This window comes from Cucurbita pepo, chromosome 11 (assembly GCF_057944985.1).
Source record: "Cucurbita pepo subsp. pepo isolate OVF chromosome 11, ASM5794498v1, whole genome shotgun sequence".
Taxonomy (NCBI): Eukaryota; Viridiplantae; Streptophyta; class Magnoliopsida; order Cucurbitales; family Cucurbitaceae; genus Cucurbita; species Cucurbita pepo.
The window spans coordinates 16,352,636-16,377,529 of NC_141808.1; the positions used below are offsets into that span (position 1 = coordinate 16,352,636).

Genomic DNA, 24,894 nt, shown 5'->3' on the forward strand with positions numbered 1-24,894 from the left:
AAACCTATATTGATTTAAAGTGTTCATCCAATTTCATTTTCTTTTTTTACCCAACTTCTCAAAAGGTAAAAAGTAAAAAAGTCAAAAAAAAAAAAAAAAAAAAAAAAAAAGTTTAAAGCAATTTTCATTATAATTTATTAGCTTTATTATATATTCTTCATTAAACAAACATTACTTTTTTTTATCTTTAAGTTCAATTTACAAATCCAATCACCTAAATTAGCAACTTTAGTTAAAAAGTAAACCAATGAAGAACATTGTAGTTTAAAAAAGAAGTGTGACTTATCATCAATAAAGACGGGTTCATATTACTCTTTCGTACGACTATTTGGCGTGAATTTATTTATGTTATTTTATGAACTTTGTGGAAGGTTTGAACCGTAGAGATAGATTTTGAATTTTTTTTCATGGGGAGCACCTAGCTCGTTGAGTGCTCTACCTTGAGTCATCAACATTACGAGCTCTACTGAAATAGATTGTGCAGAAAACTAATTATATCCAATATGGGTTGGCCTTTTGCCCCTAGCTATTTTGTGACATACGTGGATTCAGTCTTCCAAAGCCTGCTTGAACTCTGTTCATGCTGTTCATCACTAGATTAATCGACTGAGTATGAGAGTTTTTCCAAATATGTATGGGATTTGATGGGGTATTGTTCAAATTCCTAACTCAAACTTGACAGTAATGGTTATTATTGGATTCTCACCCTTAGAAAAGAGAAGGAAAAGAAGAAGATGCTTTCAAATATGCAAAGCTTTATTCCATGCCCAACATCATCTGAACACACAACAACTCAAGGGACCCCTCTTGCTCTCTAAAAGCAACCCATTAATATTCCCATGTAGTCTAAACTCATCACTCCACACTTTCTTCATTCATTTCAATTCTTTTATGGACCTTTCCCCACTCCCCCATGCATTTCATTGAAACTACTACTTGTTTCAATGGAGGTTTTTAGATGCCTGCCCTTCAATTTTATTGTGTTCTTCTTGCTTTGTGTAGCGGCTTCGTCCACTGATACTTACTCTGAAGCACTTTTAGCCTTGAAATCTGAATTCATTGATGATTTTGGCAGTTTGAGCGATTGGATTGTGCGTTCTGGACAAAACCCACTTGGGAAAATCCATGGATGTTCTTGGTCAGGAGTCCAATGCGACAAGAACGCCACCATTGTTATCGGAATCGACCTCTCGATGAAGCGGCTTGGCGGGGCGATTTCCGGTGAGCAGTTTCATGTCTTTAAAGAACTCGTTGATCTTAACCTGAGCCACAATTATCTGTCTGGGAAGCTTCCTATTGGAATCTTCAATCTCACTAATCTAAGAACTTTAGACATCAGTAGGAACAATTTTTCTGGTCATTTTCCTGTTGGGATTTTTCATCTTCAAAACTTGATCGTTTGTGATGCATTTAGCAATAGTTTTTCTGGGTCATTGCCTGTTGATCTTCCAAAGCTTGAAAATCTGAAGTTCCTCAACTTAGCTGGTAGCTACTTCACAGGGCCAATCCCTTCAGAATATGGCTCTTTCAAAACCCTTGAGTTCATGAATCTCGCAGGGAATGTTCTTACTGGAAACTTACCCCCTGAATTGGGCAAACTCAAAACTATGATCCACATGGAAATTGGCTACAATAGCTTCCATGGAGGTCTCCCATGGGAGCTCGGCAACATGAGCAACCTTCAATATCTTGATATTGCTAGTGGAAACCTCTCTGGTTCAATCCCTAAAGAACTTAGTAATCTCTCAAATCTGGAATCTCTTTTCCTTTTCAGGAACCATTTCTCTGGACTGTTGCCTGAAGAACTAAGCAAAATCACCTCTCTGGTTAATTTAGATCTCTCTGATAATCATATTTCTGGTCCTATTCCAGAAAGCTTTTCAGAGATGAAGAATCTTAGATTGCTAAGTCTTATGTACAATGAAATGACTGGTTCTGTTCCAAAGGGTATTGCAGAGCTTCCTTCATTGGAGACTCTTCTTATATGGAGCAATCAGTTTTCTGGGTCACTCCCAAAAAACTTGGGCAGCAACAAAAAACTTAAATGGCTTGATGTTTCCACGAACAATTTTGTGGGTCATATCCCACTTGATATCTGTCTAGGAGGCTTACTTTTTAAGTTGATCCTGTTTTCAAATAAGTTTAGTGGTGGACTTTCGCTATCCCTCTATAATTGTTCGTCCCTCGTTCGATTGCGGTTAGAGGATAATCTGTTTTCTGGTGATATATCTCTGAAATTTAGTGATCTTCCTGATATCTCATACATTGATCTCTCTATGAACAATTTTAGTGGAGGAATTCCTCTAGATATAAGCAAAGCATCCAATCTTCAATACTTCAATATATCATATAACCCAGAACTTGGAGGTGTTTTTCCTGAAGAAATATGGAGTTTACCTCTTCTTCAAAACTTTTCAGCTTCTGATTGTGGGATAAGAGGAAAACTTCCCAAGTTTCGGTTCTGCAAATCTGTTCTTACTATTGAATTGAATGATAACGATCTGTCGGGAAACGTCCCAGAAAGCGTTGCAAGTTGTCATGCTCTTGTAAGGATGGATTTATCTTACAACAATCTCTCAGGTCATATACCTGAAGAACTTGCACATCTTCCTTCCATTAGAATCCTTGATCTATCCCACAATGGTTTCAATGGATCAATACCCGATAAGTTCAGGGATTCGTCGAGTTTGCTGCTACTAAACGTGTCTTCCAATGATATCTCTGGTTCCATCCCGGAAAACAAAGTGTTTTGGTCCATGGGTAGCAGTGCATTTGCTGGAAATCCAAAGCTGTGTGGAGCACCTCTGGAACCCTGTTCAGGGCCATTGGCAATGTTTGAAGGCAAAGGGATGGGGAAGCTTGAACTTGTCCTGATACTGTGTGCTGGTCTTGCTATAATCACAACGATATCGATCGCGTTGATTTTCTTCGCTCGAGAACGGAGCAAAGGAAAATGGAAGATGGTGTGTTTCACTGGACTTCCTCCATTCACAGCTAGTGATATTCTCAGGAGTTTCGACTCGGCAGAATCTAAGGAAGCGATAACGCCATTGTCTGCTTCGATTTTCAAAGCAGTTCTTCCTACTGGAATCGCCGTGTCGATCAAGAAGATAGATTGGGAAGAACAAAGAATTAGGATGATATCTGAGTTTATAACTCAATTAGGTAGTTTAAGGCACAAGAATTTGGTCAGATTGCTGGGATTTTGCCACAATAAACAGATGGTTTATCTTTTGTATGAATACTTACCCAATGGAAATCTAGCAGAGAAAATTTCAATGAAAAGGGAATGGCTAACTAAGCTCAAACTCATTAAAGGTATAGCAAGGGGACTACACTTTCTTCACCATGGCTGTTATCCTACAATTCCCCATGGAGACCTGAAGTTGAGTAACGTCATACTCAACGAAAACATGGAGCCCCATCTGGCTGAATTCGGACTCCGGTTTCTACAACAGCTAAACGAAGATTCGCTTCCGTTATCGTCGACAACAAAAGGAGGTATACTAAACAATACACATTCTTGAATCATGAACATTTTCCAAAGTGTAGTGATTCTGATATGTTCTCATCTTGGACAGGTGAATTCAATAATGCAACAGAGGAGGAGCTTTGGATGGACGTTCATAGTTTCGGGGCGATCGTCCTGGAAATTATAAGCAACGGTCGGTTGACGAGCGCTGGATCGAGCACACAGAACAAGGCAAGAGATCTTCTGTTAAGAGAAATATACAAAGAAAATGGGATTAGCTCTCCCAATTCATCACAAGAGGAGATAAAACAGGTGCTTGATCTTGCTTTGGTATGCACTAGGAGCAGGCCATCCAATAGACCATCCATGGAAGATGTGTTGAAGCTGCTATCAGAAATAAAACCAGAGGTAAAATCATAAGACTTTGAAGCAGGAAGTTGTTTGTACTTTTGGTGTCAAGGAAAACCAAGAACAGTATAGATTGTAAGCTTGTAAGTAGCAATCTTATAGATTTTTCTGTGCAGTTTATAGATTTTTAGAGTGTTTTTGGTGATGTTTTTCTATCCTAAAAATGCTCCAAATTCAAGTTCTTCTGTGAGTTTATATCTAAGTTGTCCCATCTTGTATTCTCTGAGAGCTACGAATTTGATTTTGGACCATTGGGAACGTCTCGTATCAATAACTATGTTGAAGTCTAGTCTCCGAACTTTCAAGTTTGTGTCTGAAAGTCTCTGAGCTTTAAACAACGTACGGTAGGTGTTATAAATTTCACTTTTTTGTTCATGCTACGGGAATTAGATTTGCAAGGTCACATCTCATGCATGGCTACTTTGCTGGAAACATCACGGTTGATGATGACATTTACAGTCTGAGAAGTGATTCCACATTGTACTCTACTAATGAACACAAGTTGACCTAATTCCTAACCATCCCCACATATGTTGTATCGTAAAGCATATAAGATTGTAAATTGCATAACTAAATCACCTATTCTATTACTTATCGTCTAATTTTACATGATATTTAGAAAATCATCGAAATCGGATTTATATGCATATTTTAATCAGAGAAATTCATTTTACCCACGGGTCAAGGACATGCCCTAAATTAGGGCAGGGAGGAGATTCCTCGTTTATACAGATAAAATGGGGAGGGAGTGAGGAACATTTTTTTTTTCATTAGATATATAGGGTTGTAGACGAGATTATATTCCTCGCCTCTACCCAATTCCGTGCCTCATCCGTACACGCCTTGTTTAATGTAAATATTTTCAACACATTAATAGAGACAAAAAGAAGTTGGATAGAACTTACAAACTATAATTTTGGCACATTTTAAAGAGGTGCATTAGACATTTATAAAATAAAATAGATGACCAGCTAATGAGACAAAACAAAGATAGATATATAGTATTTATTATTGCTCAATCCCATTTACAAATTTCAAACCCATTAAAAAATTATATCCATTTTGAGGTGGCAAGCATACATGTACACAATTAAATAAATACTTGACAACGACTTCATACCAAATGATGAATTGGACTTATATTTTTGACGTCAGATCTTACCTGTCACACTGCCAGATGCCTAGCTTTGATAGCATTTGTAACAATCTAAAACAATGTCCTCGCTAGCACACCGCTCGATGCCTGACTCTGGTATCATTTATAACAGCCCAAACCTACCGCTAGCAAATATTGTTTGTTTTGGCCCATTACACATCGCGGTCAGTCTCACGGTTATTAAATACGTCCTACTAGGTAGAGGTTAATTTCCACGCACTTATAAAAAAAAAATGTTTCCTTCCCCTCTGCAACTAATATTTGATCTCATCTGAGATACGTAAGATAACATAACAGGGACATTTAAATAAGACTAATGGAGGAAAAGTATATATTATACCCAAAATAAAAATGTGATAAAATAAGGCTTAAAAAAATGGATGGAATCCTAATTCAATATCATAATGATTTTGAGCGTAACACGACAAAAGAAAGTTAGATAGAAGTAGTTTAATAGAATAGAAAAATAGGAATTGGAGGAGGGTTTTAAATATTATATTAGTGTAACTTATCCACGAATTCAATACATATTTGAGGGATTATTATAGAATAATTCATATTGAAGGTTGAGATTTGTGAGTAATATAAATATGGGATTGGGATGCCATTGTTTTACAACAAACAAACAAACCAACCACATTGTTCTTCATTCATATCATAAGAACAAAGAAGAATTAAAAAAAAAAAAAAAAAAAAACAGCAGCCTTTTTTTGTGGATTCCAATGGCTGAGTTTGCGAATGTGACCGAGTTTGTGAATGCTGGGTACTGGCTTGCGAGCACCGACGACAGGCTCCCGGCTGCCAACATCGACGCTACACTCTTCACCCATCTCTTCGCTGGCTACGCTCAACTCAACTCTGATACCTACCAAGTCACCATCGATCCTTCACAGCTCATCCTCCTCAATCAGTTTTCTCCAACCGTCAAACTCAGTAACCCTGACGTCAAGACTCTGTTGTCCATTGCAGCAGACGCCGCCGTCTTCGCCGCAATGGCTGCAGACCCTACCAACCGCGATGCCTTCATCAAGTCCTCCATTGCTGCAGCCAGAGGCGGTGGGTTCGATGGCCTCGACCTCCAGTGGCTATACCCTTCTTCTCAGGAAGAAATGGGGAACTTCAAAACCTTGATCCATTCGTGGCACCAAGCGGTGGTGGAGGATGCCACCAGTTTAAGCCTCCCGCAGCTGCTCCTGGTGGCCACAGTCTCCAATCTTCCCTATCTTCAGAGCAACATTCAATACCCAGCTGATGCAATCAACCAAAAGCTGGACTGGGTGAACCTCCTCTCTTATGACTTTTACACCCCTGACTCCAACAGGGCTGCCACAGGGCCATCCTCTGCCTTCCACAATCCCAAGGCCAATGCCCTTTCAGCTAATTTTGGGATCAGGTCGTGGGCGCAGAGCCTCCACAATCTGCCTCACAAGAAAATCGTGTTTGGAATTCCCTTCCACGGGTGGGCTTGGAAGCTTTTCAACTCTCACCAGCACACCCTGTTTGCTAAAGCGGATGGAGCCGCCACCGGAGAATACATTGGTCCACACGGCCAAATCTTCTACTCCGATGTGCAGAAATTTATAGAGGACAATCAGGCTGGTGTTGAGGACAAGGACAAGAGCTATCTTGTTGCCTACGCTTATTACGACACAACCTGGATTACCTACGAAAGTGATTACACCATTGCCGACAAGATCGCACTCGCAAAGACCGACAAGGTTCTTGGTTACTTTGCTTTCAACATTGCAGCCGATGACGCTTCTAACACTCTTGCTAATGCTGCCAAATCCAATTGGTGATATCTTATTGTTGAACCCTCCAATAAGAGCTATGCTCATGCTGCTCTATGCTGCTCTATGCTGCTCTATGTCTCTGTCTCTGTCTCTGTCTTTTTTATCATGTTGTACCTTGTGTGGTGTGTACGTTCAAGGTTTGAGGTCTTATCTTCAACCATCCAATAAACTTTGTGGCGTCTTCCTTCCTACCAACATCCTCGCTCTCTTCTCCATTCACTTCTATCAGTATTCCACTACTTCTCCACACACTGCCCATGTACGCGCACATGGACCTACCAGGACAGGCTCGTACACATACCCCATGGTTAGTCGGGCACAATAAATTACACAATCGCCGAACACCACAAAACAGAAAAAACCCGCATAATAGTATGGTGAACATAAATATCGAATTCATACTTTTATGACATAAAGGGACAGTATCCCAATGCAAATGACATATAAATATGCATGAGGTCCCATGACTTACATGACATATTACGTCATATGAAAATACGTTCCAATTCTATAAGCATTTCATAACATAACTCAATTCGGTTATTACACAGGGCAACATTCATCACTTTCATGGCATATAATACTAACATATGAACCATAACTTTTCATAACATCATTAGTCAACATAATCCATGCATCCCATAGTAACATCACATAAAATATGATGCATGCAGGGGCCACCGAGCACGCACCATCATACAACACATAATAAGCTAAGTCCAACTGTAAAGTCACTTACCTTGATGGTCTTGGCCGAAGTTACTCATAAGCTAATTCCAACGGCTAACTACGTCCTCAGAAGGCAAAAACAAGGACAGAAACGGGTTTGGAAGGACCAAAAACTTCGAAATCGATATATTATGAGAATACCGAGTCGATAAGTCGAGCTGCCACCGACAAGCGGAGAAAATCGATGCAGCCGAGCCAACTTCATGCACATGCGAGCCAAGCCGCAACTGTGTATGCGTGCAAAGCCGAAACTGGAGCTACGATGTTGGGCCAAACGTGTACGCGGCCAGCGTTCTCGCCTGGGATGTGGGCTGGAGTGGGGATTGAAACAAGAGGCTATTGGGTTGCAGGTATACGAGGAGACTCGACCCGAATCCAACAACTTGTCTTCCTTACCCGAAAAATAACGAAACCCTAATTGATCTGCCTCCCCGATTTTTGACGACGCACCGCAGTCTCCTTTGCTTCAGACGATCATGTAGCGTCCTCGACGCCGATTTCCGACGAGCACATAGCGATCCCAACGCCGATACCTTACTTCCACTCAATTCTTCCTCCGAAATAGCAACTCTAACGTTTCGAGAATCATACCAGGCATATTAAATTACATAACTAAATCACCTATTCTTCTATAGTATTCAAAAAATCATGAAAATCAGGTGTAAATGCATACTTTAACCATTCATCATGCTTACAATAATCAATTTCAGTCAATTCAATTTCAATTCCATTGTTGTCGTTGTTGAACGATCGTACGGTTGATGTCCTTTTTTTGTGTGGATATATTACTGAATCGATTGGGGAGGAAAACAAAACATTCTTTATAAGGAAAAACTCAAAGAGAACAATATCAGCTAGCTGTGAGCTTGAGCTGTTACAAATACTATCAGAGCTAGACATTGGGCGACATGCAAGTGAGGAGACTGAGCCGCGAAGAGGAGTGGACATGAGGTGGACGCTGGTCCCCGAATGGGGTGGATTGGGGAGGGGGGTTCCAAATCGATTGGAGAAAGGAACGAGTGCCAGCGAGAACACTGGGCCGTGAGATCATACATCAGTTGAACGAAAAATTCTTTATAAGAGTGGAAATCTCTCCACAATAGAAGTGTTTTAAAAAATTTGAAGGGAAAGCCAAAGAGAATAGTAACTATTAGCCGAAGGCTTACCCTGTTACATACGCTCACAAATATTGTAAATCTTAGGTTGAGATACATAAAATTGTCTCTTTTCCATTGGTACTCTAATAATTTTGAAAATAATAACTTGAAAAAGACAGATCGAAAACTATATATTAAACTAAAAATAGTTCTAAGCGACTTTGAATGTCTTCCATTCTTAAATATTGATAGAACCCAACGCATAAAATATAGATATAGAGACAAAACAAAGTTAGATAGATAACTTGATAATATTAAGTCATGTTTAAGTTTGAAAATTGGTAGGTTAGTTCTTATAAAGTCGTAATAAGATGATTCATTTGAATCAATGTGTTTTTCCCCTTGGAGTTGTTTCTCCAAATGGCCAAAAATAACATTGTAAATGCAGGCTATTGGTTCACCCAAACCAACGCCCACCTTCCCATTTCCAAAATTGATACCAATCTTTACACCCATCTCTTCTGTGGCTATGCTAATCTCAACTCCCAAACCTACGAACTCTCCTTCTCCGATTCAGCCAAGCCCCTTATTCATCACTTTTCTAGCACTGTCAAGGAAAACAACTCGAAGGTGAAGACCTTACTGTCCATTGGAGGAGACGATGCAAGAGCTGAAAGCTTTGCAGCCATGGCGGCCACTTCTTCAAATCGTGCATCTTTTATTGGAAGCTTCATTTGTAAGGCCAGAGAGGGTAACTTTGATGGGGTGGATGTTCAGTGGGTGTACCCTTCTTGTGTGGAGGACATGTCCAATTTTGAAGCTCTCATCATTGAGTGTCGTAATGGTGTTGTCAATGAAGCTAAGGAGTCTCGTCAGCCACGATTGATCCTTGTTGCTACGCTGTTTTACTCGCCTTATATAAATGACGTTCGATATCCAATTCAAGTAATCAGAAGAACTTTGGATTGGGTTAATGTGATTGCTTATGATATCTACACTCCTACTTCCTCCACCAATGAAACTGGACCTTCCTCAGCGTTTTATAATCCAAACAAAAACTCCTCGTCTGGTTACTTTGGTATGTTTTGAAATATCAAATTATGTCTATTCTAATTTCTATAGTTCGAGTTTGATTATGTTTCGGTACTTATAATAGGAATTTCCAAGTGGGTTTTTCTTAGAACGTCTCAATATTGGGTGATCTCTAAGAATCATGGGAGTGAGCATAAAGCATGTCGAAAGAGCATGTGCTGATCGGTGGGGATAATTTTTTACTATTAGAAGTAAGGAATAAGTAACGTGATAAGGTAAGTGGGAATGTCTGGGCCATCAAGTGCCTAATATCCTAATCTGAATCCTAAACATGAGTCGTTACAACTGAACGTTGGATTTAGCCCAAAGAAACAAACAATTAAAGCATAAAGAGAGCTTTTGAATAGAAGAACCTTAGGTACTTTTTTTAATTCTCTTTAGTGTTGTTGAGGGTACAGTGCGATGAGTTGATGAGTTGATGCTTGATACCTTCCTCTTCACCAAACTTTGAGAATTTGTGGGATAAGAACTTGCCACCTTAGTTGGTGCGCAAGGTTTTTAGCTTGTGGTCAGACCTGTTTTCAACTAGTCTTGTACGTACATAATGCTTCTCCTTTTTCTTTGAGGATAGTGAACTCTTAAACCGTTTGTTTGTTATCGCCAACGTTGCACCAATCCCATTTCTTTTCTTCGAATACGACATCTCTACTTAATTAGATGTATGCTCAACCAACCAACCAAATCGCTAGTAACCAAATTGATATGGTTAAGTATTTGTGTTGAATTTCAGGTATTAGAACGTGGATTCAACAAGGTTTGCCTTCTAAAATGATGGTATTTGGACTTCCCTTCCATGGATGGGCATGGGAACTTGAGAGTTCTAAGAAACACAAAGTGTTTTCACCAGCGCAAGGGCCAGCTCGAGGGCAAAATATATCCATGGAAGGTCTCATAGAGTATAGGAACATTAAGAAATTTATAGCTGATAACGATGCCAATAATGTTCCAATGGACCGCAACTTTGTAATTGGCTACACAAACTTTGCCTCAACTTGGATTGCCTACGAAGATGAGGACACCATAAAGTTCAAGATTTCAAGAGTTAAAGACAACTTGGGATTGAATGGTTACTTTGTTTGGAACATTGCAGCTGATGATGAACATCATTCTCTTGCCAAGGTAGCTTCAAGAGAGTGGAAAAAAGGCCAAGGCTTTTGTTGTTGCTTAATATGATTTTCTTTCTATTTGTTATTAAGGTCGTTGATGCGTCGGGTTTAGATCAATAGATCAAATTAAGGCGTTCTACAACTGTGTTCTATTTCAATAATGTATTTATAGTTAATAATTGTCTATCCAAACATTGCTTAATGATTTTTCTTATTCTAAAAGGGATAGTTTGACAATAAATAGTTGAACTCATAAAAAGAATTAAGTGCCTAATAATCTCAGCATTGCTCTTGTCTACTACTCGCTTCTTAAGAGTAAAGACTATTCCCACAAATCAACACGAGTGCTTTGAACATGTTTTGTTCTCACTCACATGCATTTTAAGAAAATTTTCACACATATGGAATCACGAAATGCACACATATGCAATCTTAAATAGGGACATAATTTAAAATCATGGTCCCTTAGGTGGCCTTCAGTCTTGTCTGGTGAGAAATTGGTATGTGTAGTATTTCCCTACACACGACTACACATGCGAGCATGGGCCCACAAGGTGATCTGGCACACCCCATGGGCCTGCTAGTTGGCTGTAGCCAGATGTCCGGGTACAACCACCATCGTGCATCATGTCAAGCAAGATGGTCATCTCATCAATACATATCCATATTTATCATAAAAGGGGAAGTATCCCGATGCATGTGAACATACAGTATGCATGAGGTCCCAATACATTTCATCTTAATCATTCATGTCGCACAACCCCACACCCCGCATATTCCTCACATGTTACCTGGGTAACATGCATGCATAAGCTTTCATACATTCATCATTCATAACATTACATAGAGGTTGTGCATTAGAAAACTCTTCATTGTCATACGTTTCATTGCCAAGCATGTTCATATCATAATGCAACATAGCATCTCATACATACATATCATCGTAACATGAAATATCATCATAATGCATGTATCATATCGTCATATCATAACATATCATAGCATTATAACATATTACATCATCATAACACATCATATCAAAATACATGACACGTGCAGGAACCACAAATCACGTGTCATCATACATAATAAGACAAGTCTTCCGACCGAGCTAGAAGCATAAGACAAGACACAAGACACAGAGGAGAATGAGCATGAGCATAGCTCTTATTGGAGGGTTGAAGAATAAGATATCACCAATTGGATTTGGCAGCATTAGCAAGAGTGTTAGAAGCGTCATCAGCTGCAATGTTGAAAGCAAAGTAACCAAGAACCTTGTCGGCCTTTGCGAGTGCAATCTTGTGGGCGATGGTGTATTCACTCTCATAGGCAATCCAGGTTGTGTCAGAATAAGTGTACGCAATTAGATAGCTCTTGTCATTGTTCTCAACACCAGCCTGATTGTCCTCTATAAATTTCTGCACATCGGAGTAGAAGATTTGGCCGTCTGGACCAATATTTTCTCCGCTGGCTTCTCCATCTGCTTTAGCATACACTTCGTGGTGGTGAGCGCTTAAAAGTTTCCAAGCCCACCCATGGAAAGGAATTCCAAACACAATTTTCTTGTGATTGTGAAGGCTTTGAGCCCATGACCTGATCCCAAAACTTGCAGAAAAGGTAATGACCTTTGGATTGTGGAAGGCAGAGGATGGTCCAGTGGCACTCCTTGACAGAGTTGGGGCGTAAAAGTCATAACAGAGGATGTTCACCCAGTCCAGATTTTGGTTAATTGCTTCACCTGGGTATTGAATGTTGTTCTCAAGATACGGAACATTGGAGACTGTGGCCACCAGGAGCAGCCGCGGAAGGCTTAAGCTGGTGGCATCATCCACCACCGCTTGGTGCCACGAATGGATCAAAGTTTTGAAGTTCCCCATTTCATCCTGGGAAGAAGGGTATAGCCATTGGAGATCGAGGCCATCAAACCCACCTCCTCTGGCCACTGCAATGGAGGATTTGATGAAGGCATCACGGTTTGCAGGCTCTGCAGCCATTGTGGCGAACACAGCGGTGTCTCCTGCAATGGACAACAGAGTCTTGACCTCAGGGTAGAAAACTGATTGATGAGAATAAGCTGTGAAGGATCAACGGTGACTTCATGAGCATCAGAGTTGAGTTGAGCGTAACCAACAAACAGATGGGTGAAAAGTGTAGCGTCGATGTTCGATGCCGGGAGCGTGTCGTCGGTACCGGCAAGCCAGTAGCCAGCATTCACAAACTCCGCCATTTCAATCCACAATTTTTCTTTCTTCTTCTGATATCAATCAACAATGGTTGGTTGGTTGTAAAACAATGGCATACCAATCCCATATTTATAATACTCTCAAATCTCAACCTTCAATATTAACTTCCTTTTGTAATTGTAACCATCCATACATTTTGAATTCGGTATCTAATATCCCGAGCGTGTCCCTCAAACCAACACGAATCCTTCTATGATGTTTACTCCTCACTCACATCCATCCTATACAAATTTCCAAACGGTCACACAACATAAAATTACTCAGTATGCTTAACTGTAGAGTTCTTATAGTTGAGCCACCCGAAAAAAAAATGTGCATCTTGTTAGTGTGTAAATAGTAACTTCCAATTCTTTCAAGTCTTTCTTAGTCATCATATTCTCTCTTATCGTGCATATGTCAGTTCAATTGTATTATTGAGTTATCTAAAGTTACGAAACTAAGTGATCCCATGAACTTTCACTGAGTATGAAAATGTCAACTCGCTCTTCACGTTGATATCGAATTCATTGACGAATGAAAATTTGTGGATAAGTTAGACTAAAATTTAAAACCCTTAACCTTCCTATTTTTCTATTCTATTAAACTACTTCTATCTAACTTTCTTTTGTCGCATTGTACTCAAAATTATTCTAATATTGAATTAGGGTTCCATCCATTAGTTTAAGCCTCATAGAACCGACTTTTATCACATCTTTAATATCACTATTATCTTACAAACCCCAAGTGAGATCTCACATTAGTTGGAGAGGGGAACAAGACATTTCTTACAAGGATATGGAAACCTCTTCCTAGTAACGCATTTAAAAACTGTGAGGCTGACGACGAAACGTAATTGGCTAAAACAGACAATATCTGCTAGAAGTAGGTTTGGGCTTTACAAATGCTATGAGAGTTAGGCATCGGGCGGTGTGCCAGCGAGAACGTTGTTTGGACTGTTACAAATGCTATCAGCGAGGACGATGGGCCCTGTGAGATCCCACATCGGTTGGAGAGAGGACTGAAGTATTCCTTATAGGCTGTGGAAACCTCTGCCTAGTAGATGTATTTTAAAACTATGAGGCTAACGGCAATAGGCAATGGATCAAAATGAACAATATCCGTTAGCAGTAAGCTTGAACTTTACATTAACATCTCCAATTCTATGATATCAAGTATTTATTTAATTGTGTACATATATGCTTAGTACCTCAAAAAGGATATAATTTTTTAATGGGTTTGAATTTTGTAAGCAATAATAAATACTATATATATATATCTAACTTTGTTTTGTCTTATTAGCTAGTCATTATTTTATTTTATAAATGTCCAATGCCCTTTTAAAAATGTTCGAAAATGACATATAGTTAGTTGGCTTTTAAGGTTTTATCTGACTTTGTTTTGTCTATGTGTATTGTGTCGGGGTCCTATCAATATTTAGGAATGTAAGAGATTTAAAGTCCTTGGAACTATTTTAAGTTTAATATAGTTTTCGATATGTCTTTTTCAAGTTATTATTTTCAAAATTATTAAGAGAACGAATGGGAAAAGAGGCAGTTTCATGTATCTCAACCAAGATTTACCATATTTGTGTCGTTAACCTAGCTCAGTTGTATGTAAGAGCGAAAGTCTTCGGCTAGTAGATATTATCATCTTTGAGATTTTCTTTTCATGCTTTCCCTTGAGATTTTTTAAAACAGATCTGTCTACTATGGAGAGATTTCTACACTCTTATAAAGAATGTTTCGTTCAACCGATGTGTGATCTCACGGCCCAACGTCCTCGCTGGCACTCGTTCCTTTCTCCAATCAATTTGGGACAACCTTCCCCTCCCCCTCCCCCTCCCCCTCCCCCAATCCACTCGATTCGGGGACCAGCGTCCTTGCTGGCATACTGCCTCATGTCCACTCTCCTTCAGGGCTCAGTCTCCTCACTTGTACATCGCTCAGTGTCTGGCTCTGATACCATTTGTAGCAGCTCAAGTTCACAGTTAGCTGATATTGTCCTTTTTGGATTTTTCCTTATAAATAATGTTTTGTTCTCCTCCCCAATCGACTCAGTAATATATCCACAAAAATAAGGGCATCAACCGTACGATGTTCAATGACGATAACAATGGAATTGGAAGTGAATTAACTGAAATTGATTATTGTAAGCATGATGAATGTTTGAAGTATGCATTTACACTTGGTTTTCATGATTTTTTTTTTTTAATAATATAGAAGAATAGGTGATTTAGTTATGTAATTTAATATGCCTGGTATGATTCTCGAAACGTTAGAGTTGCTATTTCGGAGGAAGAATTGAGTGGAAGTAAGGTATCGGCGTTGGGATCGCTATGTGCTCGTCGGAAATCGGCGTCGAGGACGCTACATGATCGTCTGAAGCAAAGGAGACTGCGGTGCGTCGTCAAAAATCGAGGAGGCAGATCAATTAGGGTTTCGTTGTTTTTCGGGTAAGGAAGACAAGTTGTTGGATTCGGGTCGAGTCTCCTCGTATACCTGCAACCCAATAGCCTCTTGTTTCAATCCCCACTCCAGCCCACATCCCAGGCGAGAACGCTGGCCGCGTACACGTTTGGCCCAACATCGTAGCTCCAGTTTCGGCTTTGCACGCATACACAGTTGCGGCTTGGCTCGCATGTGCATGAAGTTGGCTCGGCTGCATCGATTTTCTCCGCTTGTCGGTGGCAGCTCGACTTATCGACTCGGTATTCTCATAATATATCGATTTCGAAGTTTTTGGTCCTTCCGAAGCCGTTTCTGTCCTTGTTTTTGCCTTCTGAGGACGTAGTTAGCCGTTGGAATTAGCTTATTGTGAGTAACTCTGGCCAAGGCCATCGAGGGAAGTGAATTTACTGTTAGAGTTAGCTTATTAGGTGTTGTAAGATGGTGCTTGTCCTGTGGCTCCTGCACCATATTTTATGTGATGTTACTATGGGATGCATGGATTATGTTGACTAATGATGTTATGAAAAGTTATGGTTGATATGTTAGTATTATATGCCATGAAAGTGATGAATGTTGTCATATGTACACGTAGTATACTTGAGTTATGTTATGAAATGCTTATAGAATTGGAACGTATTTTCGTATGACGTAATATGTCATGTAAGTCATGGGACCTCATGCATATTTATATGTCATTTGCATTGGGATACTGCCCCTTTATGTCATAAAAGTATGAATTCGATATTTATGTTCACCATACTATTATGCGGGTTTTTTCTGTTTTGTGGTGTTCGGCGATGTGTAATTTATTGTGCCCGACTAACCATGGGGTATGTGTACGAGCCTGTCCTGGTAGGTCCATGTGCACGTACATGGGCAGTTGTGTGGAGAAGTAATGGAATACTCATAGAAATGAGTGAGAGAGAAGTAGTGGAATACTGATAGAAATGAATGGAGAAGAGAGCGAGGATGTTGGTAGGAAGGAAGACGCCACAAAAGTTTATTGGATGGTTGAAGATAAGACCTCAAACCTTGAACGTACACACCACACCACACAAGGTACAACATGATAAAAAAGACAGAGACAGAGACAGAGACAGAGACATAGAGCAGCATAGAGCAGCATAGAGCAGCATAGAGCAGCATAGAGCAGCATAGCTCTTATTGGAGGGTTGAACTATAAGATATCACCAATTGGATTTGGCGGCATTAGCAAGAGTGTTAGAGGCGTCATCGGCTGCAATGTTGAAAGCAAAGTAACCAAGAACCTTGTCGGCCTTTGCGAGTGCAATCTTCTCGGCAATGGTGTAATCACTTTCGTAGGTAATCCAGGTTGTGTCGTAATAAGCGTAGGCAACAAGATAGCTCTTGTCCTTGTCCTCAACACCAGCCTGATTGTCCTCTATAAATTTCTGCACATCGGAGTAGAAGATTTGGCCGTGTGGACCAATGTATTCTCCGGTGGCGGCTCCATCCGCTTTAGCAAACAGGGTGTGCTGGTGAGAGTTGAAAAGCTTCCAAGCCCACCCGTGGAAGGGAATTCCAAACACGATTTTCTTGTGAGGCAGATTGTGGAGGCTCTGCGCCCACGACCTGATCCCAAAATTAGCTGAAAGGGCATTGGCCTTGGGATTGTGGAAGGCAGAGGATGGCCCTGTGGCAGCCCTGTTGGAGTCAGGGGTGTAAAAGTCATAAGAGAGGAGGTTCACCCAGTCCAGCTTTTGGTTGATTGCATCAGCTGGGTATTGAATGTTGCTCTGAAGATAGGGAAGATTGGAGACTGTGGCCACCAGGAGCAGCTGCGGGAGGCTTAAACTGGTGGCATCGTCCACCACCGCTTGGTGCCACGAATGGATCAAGGTTTTGAAGTTCCCCATTTCTTCCTGAGAAGAAGGGTATAGCCACTGGAGGTCGAGGCCATCGAACCCACCGCCTCTGGCTGCAGCAATGGAGGACTTGATGAAGGCATCGCGGTTGGTAGGGTCTGCAGCCATTGCGGCGAAGACGGCGGCGTCTGCTGCAATGGACAACAGAGTCTTGACGTCAGGGTTACTGAGTTTGACGGTTGGAGAAAACTGATTGAGGAGGATGAGCTGTGAAGGATCGATGGTGACTTGGTAGGTATCAGAGTTGAGTTGAGCGTAGCCAGCGAAGAGATGGGTGAAGAGTGTAGCGTCGATGTTGGCAGCCGGGAGCCTGTCGTCGGTGCTCGCAAGCCAGTACCCAGCATTCACAAACTCGGTCACATTCGCAAACTCAGCCATTGGAATCCACAAAAAAAGGCTGCTGTTTTTTTTTTTTTTTTTTTTAATTCTTCTTTGTTCTTATGATATGAATGAAGAACAATGTGGTTGGTTTGTTTGTTTGTTGTAAAACAATGGCATCCCAATCCCATATTTATATTACTCACAAATCTCAACCTTCAATATGAATTATTCTATAATAATCCCTCAAATATGTATTGAATTCGTGGATAAGTTATATTACTCTCAATATCATTCCTCAAATATTTATTTCCATTATACTAATTTTTCTATCTAACTTCCTTTTGTCCTATTACATCCAATCTCTAACCATCTATACCCAAGATTTAAAATATGGATTCGGTGCCTGATAGCCCGAGCATAAAATGTCAGTTCACAAGGATCATTCTTCTAAGAATTTTTAATCTCAATACTCAATTGTCGTGTATATATCAATTCAATTGCATTATTTAACACTATCTAGCGGGCTATCTAAAGTGACGTGAAAATAAGTGAGTCCATGAACTTTCACCGAGTACGAAAATGTCAACTCGCTCTTCACGTCGATGTCGAATTCATTGACAAATGAAATTTTTTTGGATAAGTTAGACTAAAATTTAAAACCCTCACCCTTCCTATTTTTCTATTCTATTAAATTAGTTCTATCTAACTTTCTTTTGTCCGGTTGCCCTCAAAATTATTCTAATACTAAATTAGGGTTCCATCCATTTTTTTAAGCCTTATTTTATCACATTTTTATTTTGGGTATAATATATACTTTTCTCACTTTAGTCTTCTTTTAATATCACTATTATCTTACAAACCTCAGGAGAGATTAAACATTAGTTAGAGGGGGAATGAAACTTTTCTTTTTACAAATGTGTGGAAATTAACCTCTCTCTAGTAGACCCATTTAAAAACCATAAGACTGACGGCGATACGTAATAGGCCAAAACAGACAATATCTGTTAGCAATGGGTTTGGGCCGTTACAAATGGTATCAAAGTCAGGCATCGAGCGATGTGCCAGCGAGGACGTTGTTTGGGTTGTTACAAATGCTATCAAAGGCAGGCATCTGACAGTGTGACAGCGAGGATGCTAGCCCTCGTGAAATCTCATGTCAAAAATATAAGTCCAACTAATCACCCGCTATGAACTCGTTGTCAAGTATTTATTTAATTGTGTACATATATGTTTACTACCTCAAAATGATATAATTTTTTAATGGGTTTGAAATTTGTAAATGGGATCGAGCAATAATAAATACTATATATCTAACTTTGTTTTGTCTTATTAGCTCATCCATCTATTATATTTTATAAATGTCCAATGGCACCTCTTTAAAATGTGCCAAAATGACATATCCAACCTCATTTTGTGTCTATGTATGTATGTGTTGGGGTTCGGGATCTATCCATATTTAAAAATGACATATACTCATATTAAAAAAACGGGTCAAAGATTTGAATCCAATACAAATTTAACATTCCTCGCTGTGAAAGTGGCATATTCTGATCGTAAATCAGATTTTAAAACTATGTTCTTTCCGGAGAGAAATCTATGTTAACAAGATAAAAATAAAATTATAAAAGAATGAGGTTAGTGAAAGTTCAGAGAATAGCTTAAGAGAACATTTCAGATCGACAATATAGTGATTTCGGTTCATGGTTCATGTTCTTTAGAGCAGACATCAAGCTGAAAATGGCCAATATGCAAAAGGGATACCACTAGATTTTACTAACATCACTTACAGGGAACCAAACTGGTGCCAAAATTTAGAACAACAACATAGTTTTTTCTATTCGAGTTCGTGAACAGATCAGAAACGCCTAGATAATAAGTCACGTGGTCACGGTTCGAGAGGGGATGATCACACATATATATAGCAAATGCAGAAGAACGGGGTCTGTAACATGTCATGTATGAATTATGATGTAGAATCGACATGTTTCCAGGAAAAGTGCAACAGAAGAAAAGAGAGAAGAACATCATGCCTTGAAAGATTGATGAACCAAGCAATTCGCTTGCCAGCTTCTACTCGACTCGACTCGACTCGACGACTAGTTGAACTAAGAGGGTGGCCTTTGAAATGATAGACTTATTCCACCATCCAACCCATTTGGCGGGCTCGTCGCTCCCACAATGACGTAAGCTTCCTTTCCTTGATCGTCAAAGCCTCGGCGCGTTCTCGGGCCTCTTCACAAGTTTCGGTTGCAGCAATGCACTTTTCAGCCTCCCTCTGATACTGAGAAGCTACCCTTTTCGCCTCGAATAACGTGATGTTCATATGGCGAGTATGTTCGCCAGAAACGGCTTCTTGAAGCTTCAATTCCTCTGTTAAAAGATCCACAAATTGTTTTTCCATCTCCTGCTTGAGATCTGGGTCGTTACTCCCACAGTCTTTAATGTATAAAGAAGTGAGCATGTGCATTGAAGAATGTCAAAGAAAATATAAAGCAGATTGATGTGAAAGAGCATAAATAAGTAGCTGAAATCTCCCAATACTTACATATAGAAGTTTCAAACTTTCAAATCAAGAAATATGTAGCTAAAAGTTCCAAATCAAGAAGTGAAGAAAACACAGCCCATATAATCACGGTAGAAGACGGGGGAACGAGAGTTGAGTCGTCCGTGGACACAAAAAAATATTGGAAGAAAGATATTAAGACGTATGATGTAACAACTCAAGCCCACCGCTAGCAAATATTGTTTGTTTTAGCCCCTTACGTATCGCTGTCAGTCTCTCGGTTTTAAAATGCGTCTACTAGGGAGAGGTTTCCACACCCTTATAAGGAATGTTTTGTCTCCCTCTCCAACCGATGTGGGATCTCATAATCAATCTCAGTGTGGGGCCTGCATTCTCGCCAGCACACCGCCTGGTGACTGGCTCTGACACCCTTATAAGGAATGATTCGTTCCCTCTCCAACCGATGTGGGATCTCACAATCCACCCCCATGGGGCCCAGTGTCCTAGCTGGCACACCGTCCGGTGACTAGCTCTGACACCCTTATAAGGAATGATTTGTTCCCCTCTCCGACCAATGTGGGATCTCACAATCCACCCCTTTGGGGGCTAGAGTTCTCGCTGACACACCACACGGTGACTGGCTTTGACACCCTTATAAGGAATGTTTCGTTTCCCTCTCCAACCGATGTTGGATTTCACAATCCACCCCTTTAGGGGCCCAACATCCTCACTGACACACCGTCCGGTAACTGACTCTGACACCCTCATAAGGAATGCTTTGTTCCCCTCTCTAACCGATATGGGATCTCACAGTCCACCCCCCTTGGGGGCCCAGCGTCCTCACTGGCACACCGCCCAATGACTGGCTATGATACCCTTATAAAGAATGATTCGTTCTCCTCTCCAACCGATGTGGGATCTCACACATAATAATTACCGGCCATGCACATATATAAAAGAACATCAAGAACTAGAAGAAAATGGTTGGCAGAATCCCTTCAATGAAGTGCAGAATGCAGAATTTTTTTAGGAGTTTCGATCCATCGTAGAACAAAGCAGAACAAGAAAACGTCGGATCGGAAACAAACATAACCTTAAACAATATCATATGTCATGGAAATGGATGATGGAAGAGAAATATGATGAAAGTTGCATGTATTTCTCCAGAAAAATAGAGAGCACAAATAAGTTTAGTTCATTAAACCATAACAGGTATTCAAAATGGTAGTAAAACAAGTAAAGAATCATGATTCATTGCCAAGTTGATTTGGAGGGATGAATTCTAACCTGTGACAGAGAGATTGGACAGACCTACAAAAGAATTATCAAGAACAAAAAAGACAGTGTTAATGAGAGAAAGTAACAATGAATCTGGTAAGAACACAAATTTAATAAAAAAGACTCTGCATTTGGTAAAGAATGTTGGAGCAATTTATGTGCAGTCTATATACTATTTTTACATCCATGCTATGGTATCAAGCCCCACCCCAATACTCAACACAGAAACTTCACGACCGCTCGTGCGCCAATGAGACCCCCCTTAACGAACTTGGACCAAATAACTGAAGAGGTTCTCGAGATCCGATAGCATGCAGCAATTAGTTGTAAGAAAGATGGGGGAGGAGAAAGATATATTGAAAGTGCGCAGTGAGGGGTGGTTACAAATTACTAGGTAGCCAGTCTTTACTTAACTCGGCCTAAGCAATGCCCACTCCCATGTCTTTCTTGGTTGGACCAAACCAACCGGCGATTTCTATCTTCCTGAATTGGGTCGCTCGAGGAGCCTGTCCATGCTTGCTTATCCATGCCAAACAAGATTCGCTTAATTGAATCGATTTCTATCTAGTGTGGATGGCTCGCAGGCCTATATTTCTTGGTTTCAATAGGACTCCTTACGAGCGTTGCCCAACAGATTGGTTGAGACTGTGGGTGTGAATGAGAATTCTTTCGGTGGTATTGACTGATGTTGGCGGTAGCACAAGGGAAGGGTATTGATGCAAAGATCATCAACTTGCTTGACGGGGCGGCATTACCATTTCATTAAATGATAAACAAGTTTTAGCCTATCTAGAATTGAAGCAAATAACAAGTGGATCAGAACCATGAATCTCCACAACGATATGATATTGTCCACTTTGAGCATAAACTCTCATGGCTTTACTTTTGTTTTCCCCAAAAGACCTTGTACCAATAGAGATCGTGTTTCTTACTTACAAACTCATGATCAACCCCTTAACTAGTCGATGTGGGACTCCTCTCCCAACAATCCTCAACCGCATAAACAAGGACTCAAAGTGAAAAGTAAGAAGCAAATCCAAGTTCATAATTTCAGATCGAGTGCTACTTAAGATACTTGAGTTAAAAACAACAAAGAACAAATTCAGGAAGTCCGAACGTTAGTAGTGTTACTCTGAAAGGCACCGGTGAAGAAAAGCACAAATTCTTGAAAGTTTCCCAACAAAAACCAAGATTCTAAGTTGACATCAGGCATAATCTAGCTCCATTAAGGGTTAGGAATCACGAACCTCCACAATGGTATGATATTGCCCACTTCGAGCATAAGCTCTCATGGCTTTTCTTTTGGTTTCCCCAAAAGTCCTCGTACCAATTGAGATGTATTCCTTACTTACAAACCCGTGATCAACCCCTTAATTAGCTGATGTGGAACTCCTCTCCCAACAATCCTCAACAATCCTCCCCTCGAACAAAGTAAACCATAGAGCCTCCCCTGAGTCCTATGGAGCCATCAAACAGTCTCCCCTTAATTGAGACTCGACTCATTCTCTAGAGCCCTCGAACAAAGTACACCACTTATTCAACACTTGAGTCACTTTTGACTACACCTTCGAGGCACACAACTTCTTTATTTGATATTTGAGAACTCTATTGACATAGCTAAGTTAAAGGGCATGACTCTGATACAATATTAGAAATCACGATATTGTCCACTTCGAGCATAAGCTCTCATGGCTTTGCTTTTGGTTTCTCCCAAAGGCCTCATATCAATGGAGATATATTCCTTTACTTACAAACCCGTGATCAACCCCTTAATTAACCGATGTGGGACTCCTCTCTCAACAATCCTCAACATTAAGCCCAACAGTAGGGAGTACAAATCCAAATTTAAGATGGGTCAAGTTTTCCACAGCCATATACAACAACACACAATCAAAGAAAGAAACAGCTCAGAATCCAAACCATCAATGGAAACATATCTATCAAACAACCAAAATCCTTCAAATGGCCAAATGGGTATCTATGATTCTCACTAAATTTCACAACTAAGTGTTCAAAAACAGAAATCTAAAGCAACCCACAAGAGAAATCGTTTGCATTTGCTGGAACTGAGAGACGAAGATTAGAAACAATACCAGGAGCAATCTTCAAAAGGGATAAGGGGGGCGGACAATCGCAGATGCAAGGAGCACAGGAGGTTTTGGAATCTCCCAATAGCAAAGCCTTCCTGAATCGCCAATACAAGGCCGGCCCACAAACAGCCAAAGCAGAAACTACGGCGAAAATCACGAGACAACACCTCAGGCAAGACCCAGATCGGCGTGACATTTCTCGCCCTGATCTTCCCCCGCTTTGATTCTTTCGTGCTTTTCCTCTCTGTTTCCGCGTTGTTACCGAGAAAGCGATGAACTGAGATCTAATTGCAGCAGTGGAAGTTAGAAAGCAATGGAATGAATGGATGAACAAAATAAAACTTCTGCTAAGATTTCTTCTGCAGGTGTCGGCGTATTGAATATTTAGTGGGCTATAATGTACTGTAACAACATAAAGATTTCTATAGAGAGGAATAAAAAAAAAAAAAAAAATTTAAGTTTTTATTTTTTCCTCTCGATTCAGTTGAGTACAGTATCCAGTTTTTGACCTGTGAATTATTATATTATATATTATCAACTCGAGTCGAGCACGACAAAGTATCGTCTTTTATATTTGTTCTAAGTGATTAAAGTTTATTTAAATCCTTAAACGTTCATGAAAGTAACAATTCAATCTCTAAATTTTAGAAGTAAAAAAAAAAAAAATTCAAGTTCGAGTTTTTATTATTTAACGGCTAAACTCAGGACTAAATTACCATATAAACATTGTTAAATTAAAATTAATATCATCCTACACTACAAATTGTTATAAGTCAGTTGGGGTCATCTTGATCGAAAATCGATATGGTGAGCTCCTGATACAGAGATATTTTGGTTGAGTCTTTACTTGAACGATTACAATATGGACAACCGGATGAATGTCTAATTTATCAGTTTAACGATGGCAACTATACTGATTGAAATACTAGTAAGCATAATGAGAGGAGTTGAATTTATCCTCACTTAGATCAATGATAAAAAAATAGAAGAATTCTGTCAAATAAGGCATTCTTACACAAACTTAAAAATGGAAACATTTGAGGATAACGAGTTGATAGGCAAGACAACATTGAGAGAACATTCATCTTGCAAACTATACCGATTTTTCTTATAACTACTAGCCGATATTGTCCACTTTGACTCATTGTGTATCGTTATCAACCTCACGATTTTAAAAAGCGTCTATTAAGGAGAGATTTCTACACTTTTATAAAAAGAATTATAATTGGATTGGATTTCAATATTTAATAAGAGTGGTTTTAGTTGAAAAAAAAATTGTGACTATTTGATTCTA

General features: G+C 39.9%; 4 protein-coding genes and 2 pseudogenes across 4 annotated transcripts; 3 read left to right on the plus strand and 3 right to left on the minus strand.

Annotated features, from left to right (window-relative positions):
- The first annotated feature begins 741 nt into the window (after positions 1-741).
- LOC111805905 (uncharacterized) lies at positions 742-4,185 on the plus strand. Its single transcript, XM_087128051.1, has 2 exons — positions 742-3,501; positions 3,582-4,185. Exons 1-2 carry the CDS (start codon positions 945-947, stop codon positions 3,890-3,892), a joined length of 2,868 nt encoding a protein of 955 aa, XP_086984177.1. The 5' UTR covers positions 742-944; the 3' UTR covers positions 3,893-4,185.
- A 1,527-nt stretch (positions 4,186-5,712) lies between these two features.
- Positions 5,713-6,883, plus strand: LOC147790428 (class V chitinase pseudogene; annotated as a pseudogene).
- A 2,172-nt stretch (positions 6,884-9,055) lies between these two features.
- On the plus strand, positions 9,056-10,975 carry LOC111804883 (class V chitinase-like). Its single transcript, XM_023689692.2, has 2 exons — positions 9,056-9,733; positions 10,478-10,975. The coding sequence occupies exons 1-2, from the start codon at positions 9,076-9,078 to the stop codon at positions 10,918-10,920; spliced, it is 1,101 nt and encodes a 366-aa protein (XP_023545460.2). The 5' UTR covers positions 9,056-9,075; the 3' UTR covers positions 10,921-10,975.
- An 850-nt stretch (positions 10,976-11,825) lies between these two features.
- Positions 11,826-13,182, minus strand: LOC111804837 (class V chitinase pseudogene; annotated as a pseudogene).
- Positions 13,183-16,709: 3,527 nt separating this feature from the next.
- Positions 16,710-17,786, minus strand: LOC111804838 (class V chitinase). The gene has a single exon (XM_023689634.2). It carries the CDS (start codon positions 17,784-17,786, stop codon positions 16,710-16,712), a length of 1,077 nt encoding a protein of 358 aa, XP_023545402.2.
- Positions 17,787-19,474: 1,688 nt separating this feature from the next.
- Positions 19,475-24,003, minus strand: LOC111806024 (uncharacterized). The gene is made up of 3 exons (XM_023691351.2): positions 23,604-24,003; positions 21,520-21,543; positions 19,475-20,165 (listed from the first exon to the last, which is right to left on the minus strand). The coding sequence occupies exons 1-3, from the start codon at positions 23,794-23,796 to the stop codon at positions 19,864-19,866; spliced, it is 519 nt and encodes a 172-aa protein (XP_023547119.2). The 5' UTR covers positions 23,797-24,003; the 3' UTR covers positions 19,475-19,863.
- Between the last annotated feature and the right edge of the window lie 891 nt (positions 24,004-24,894).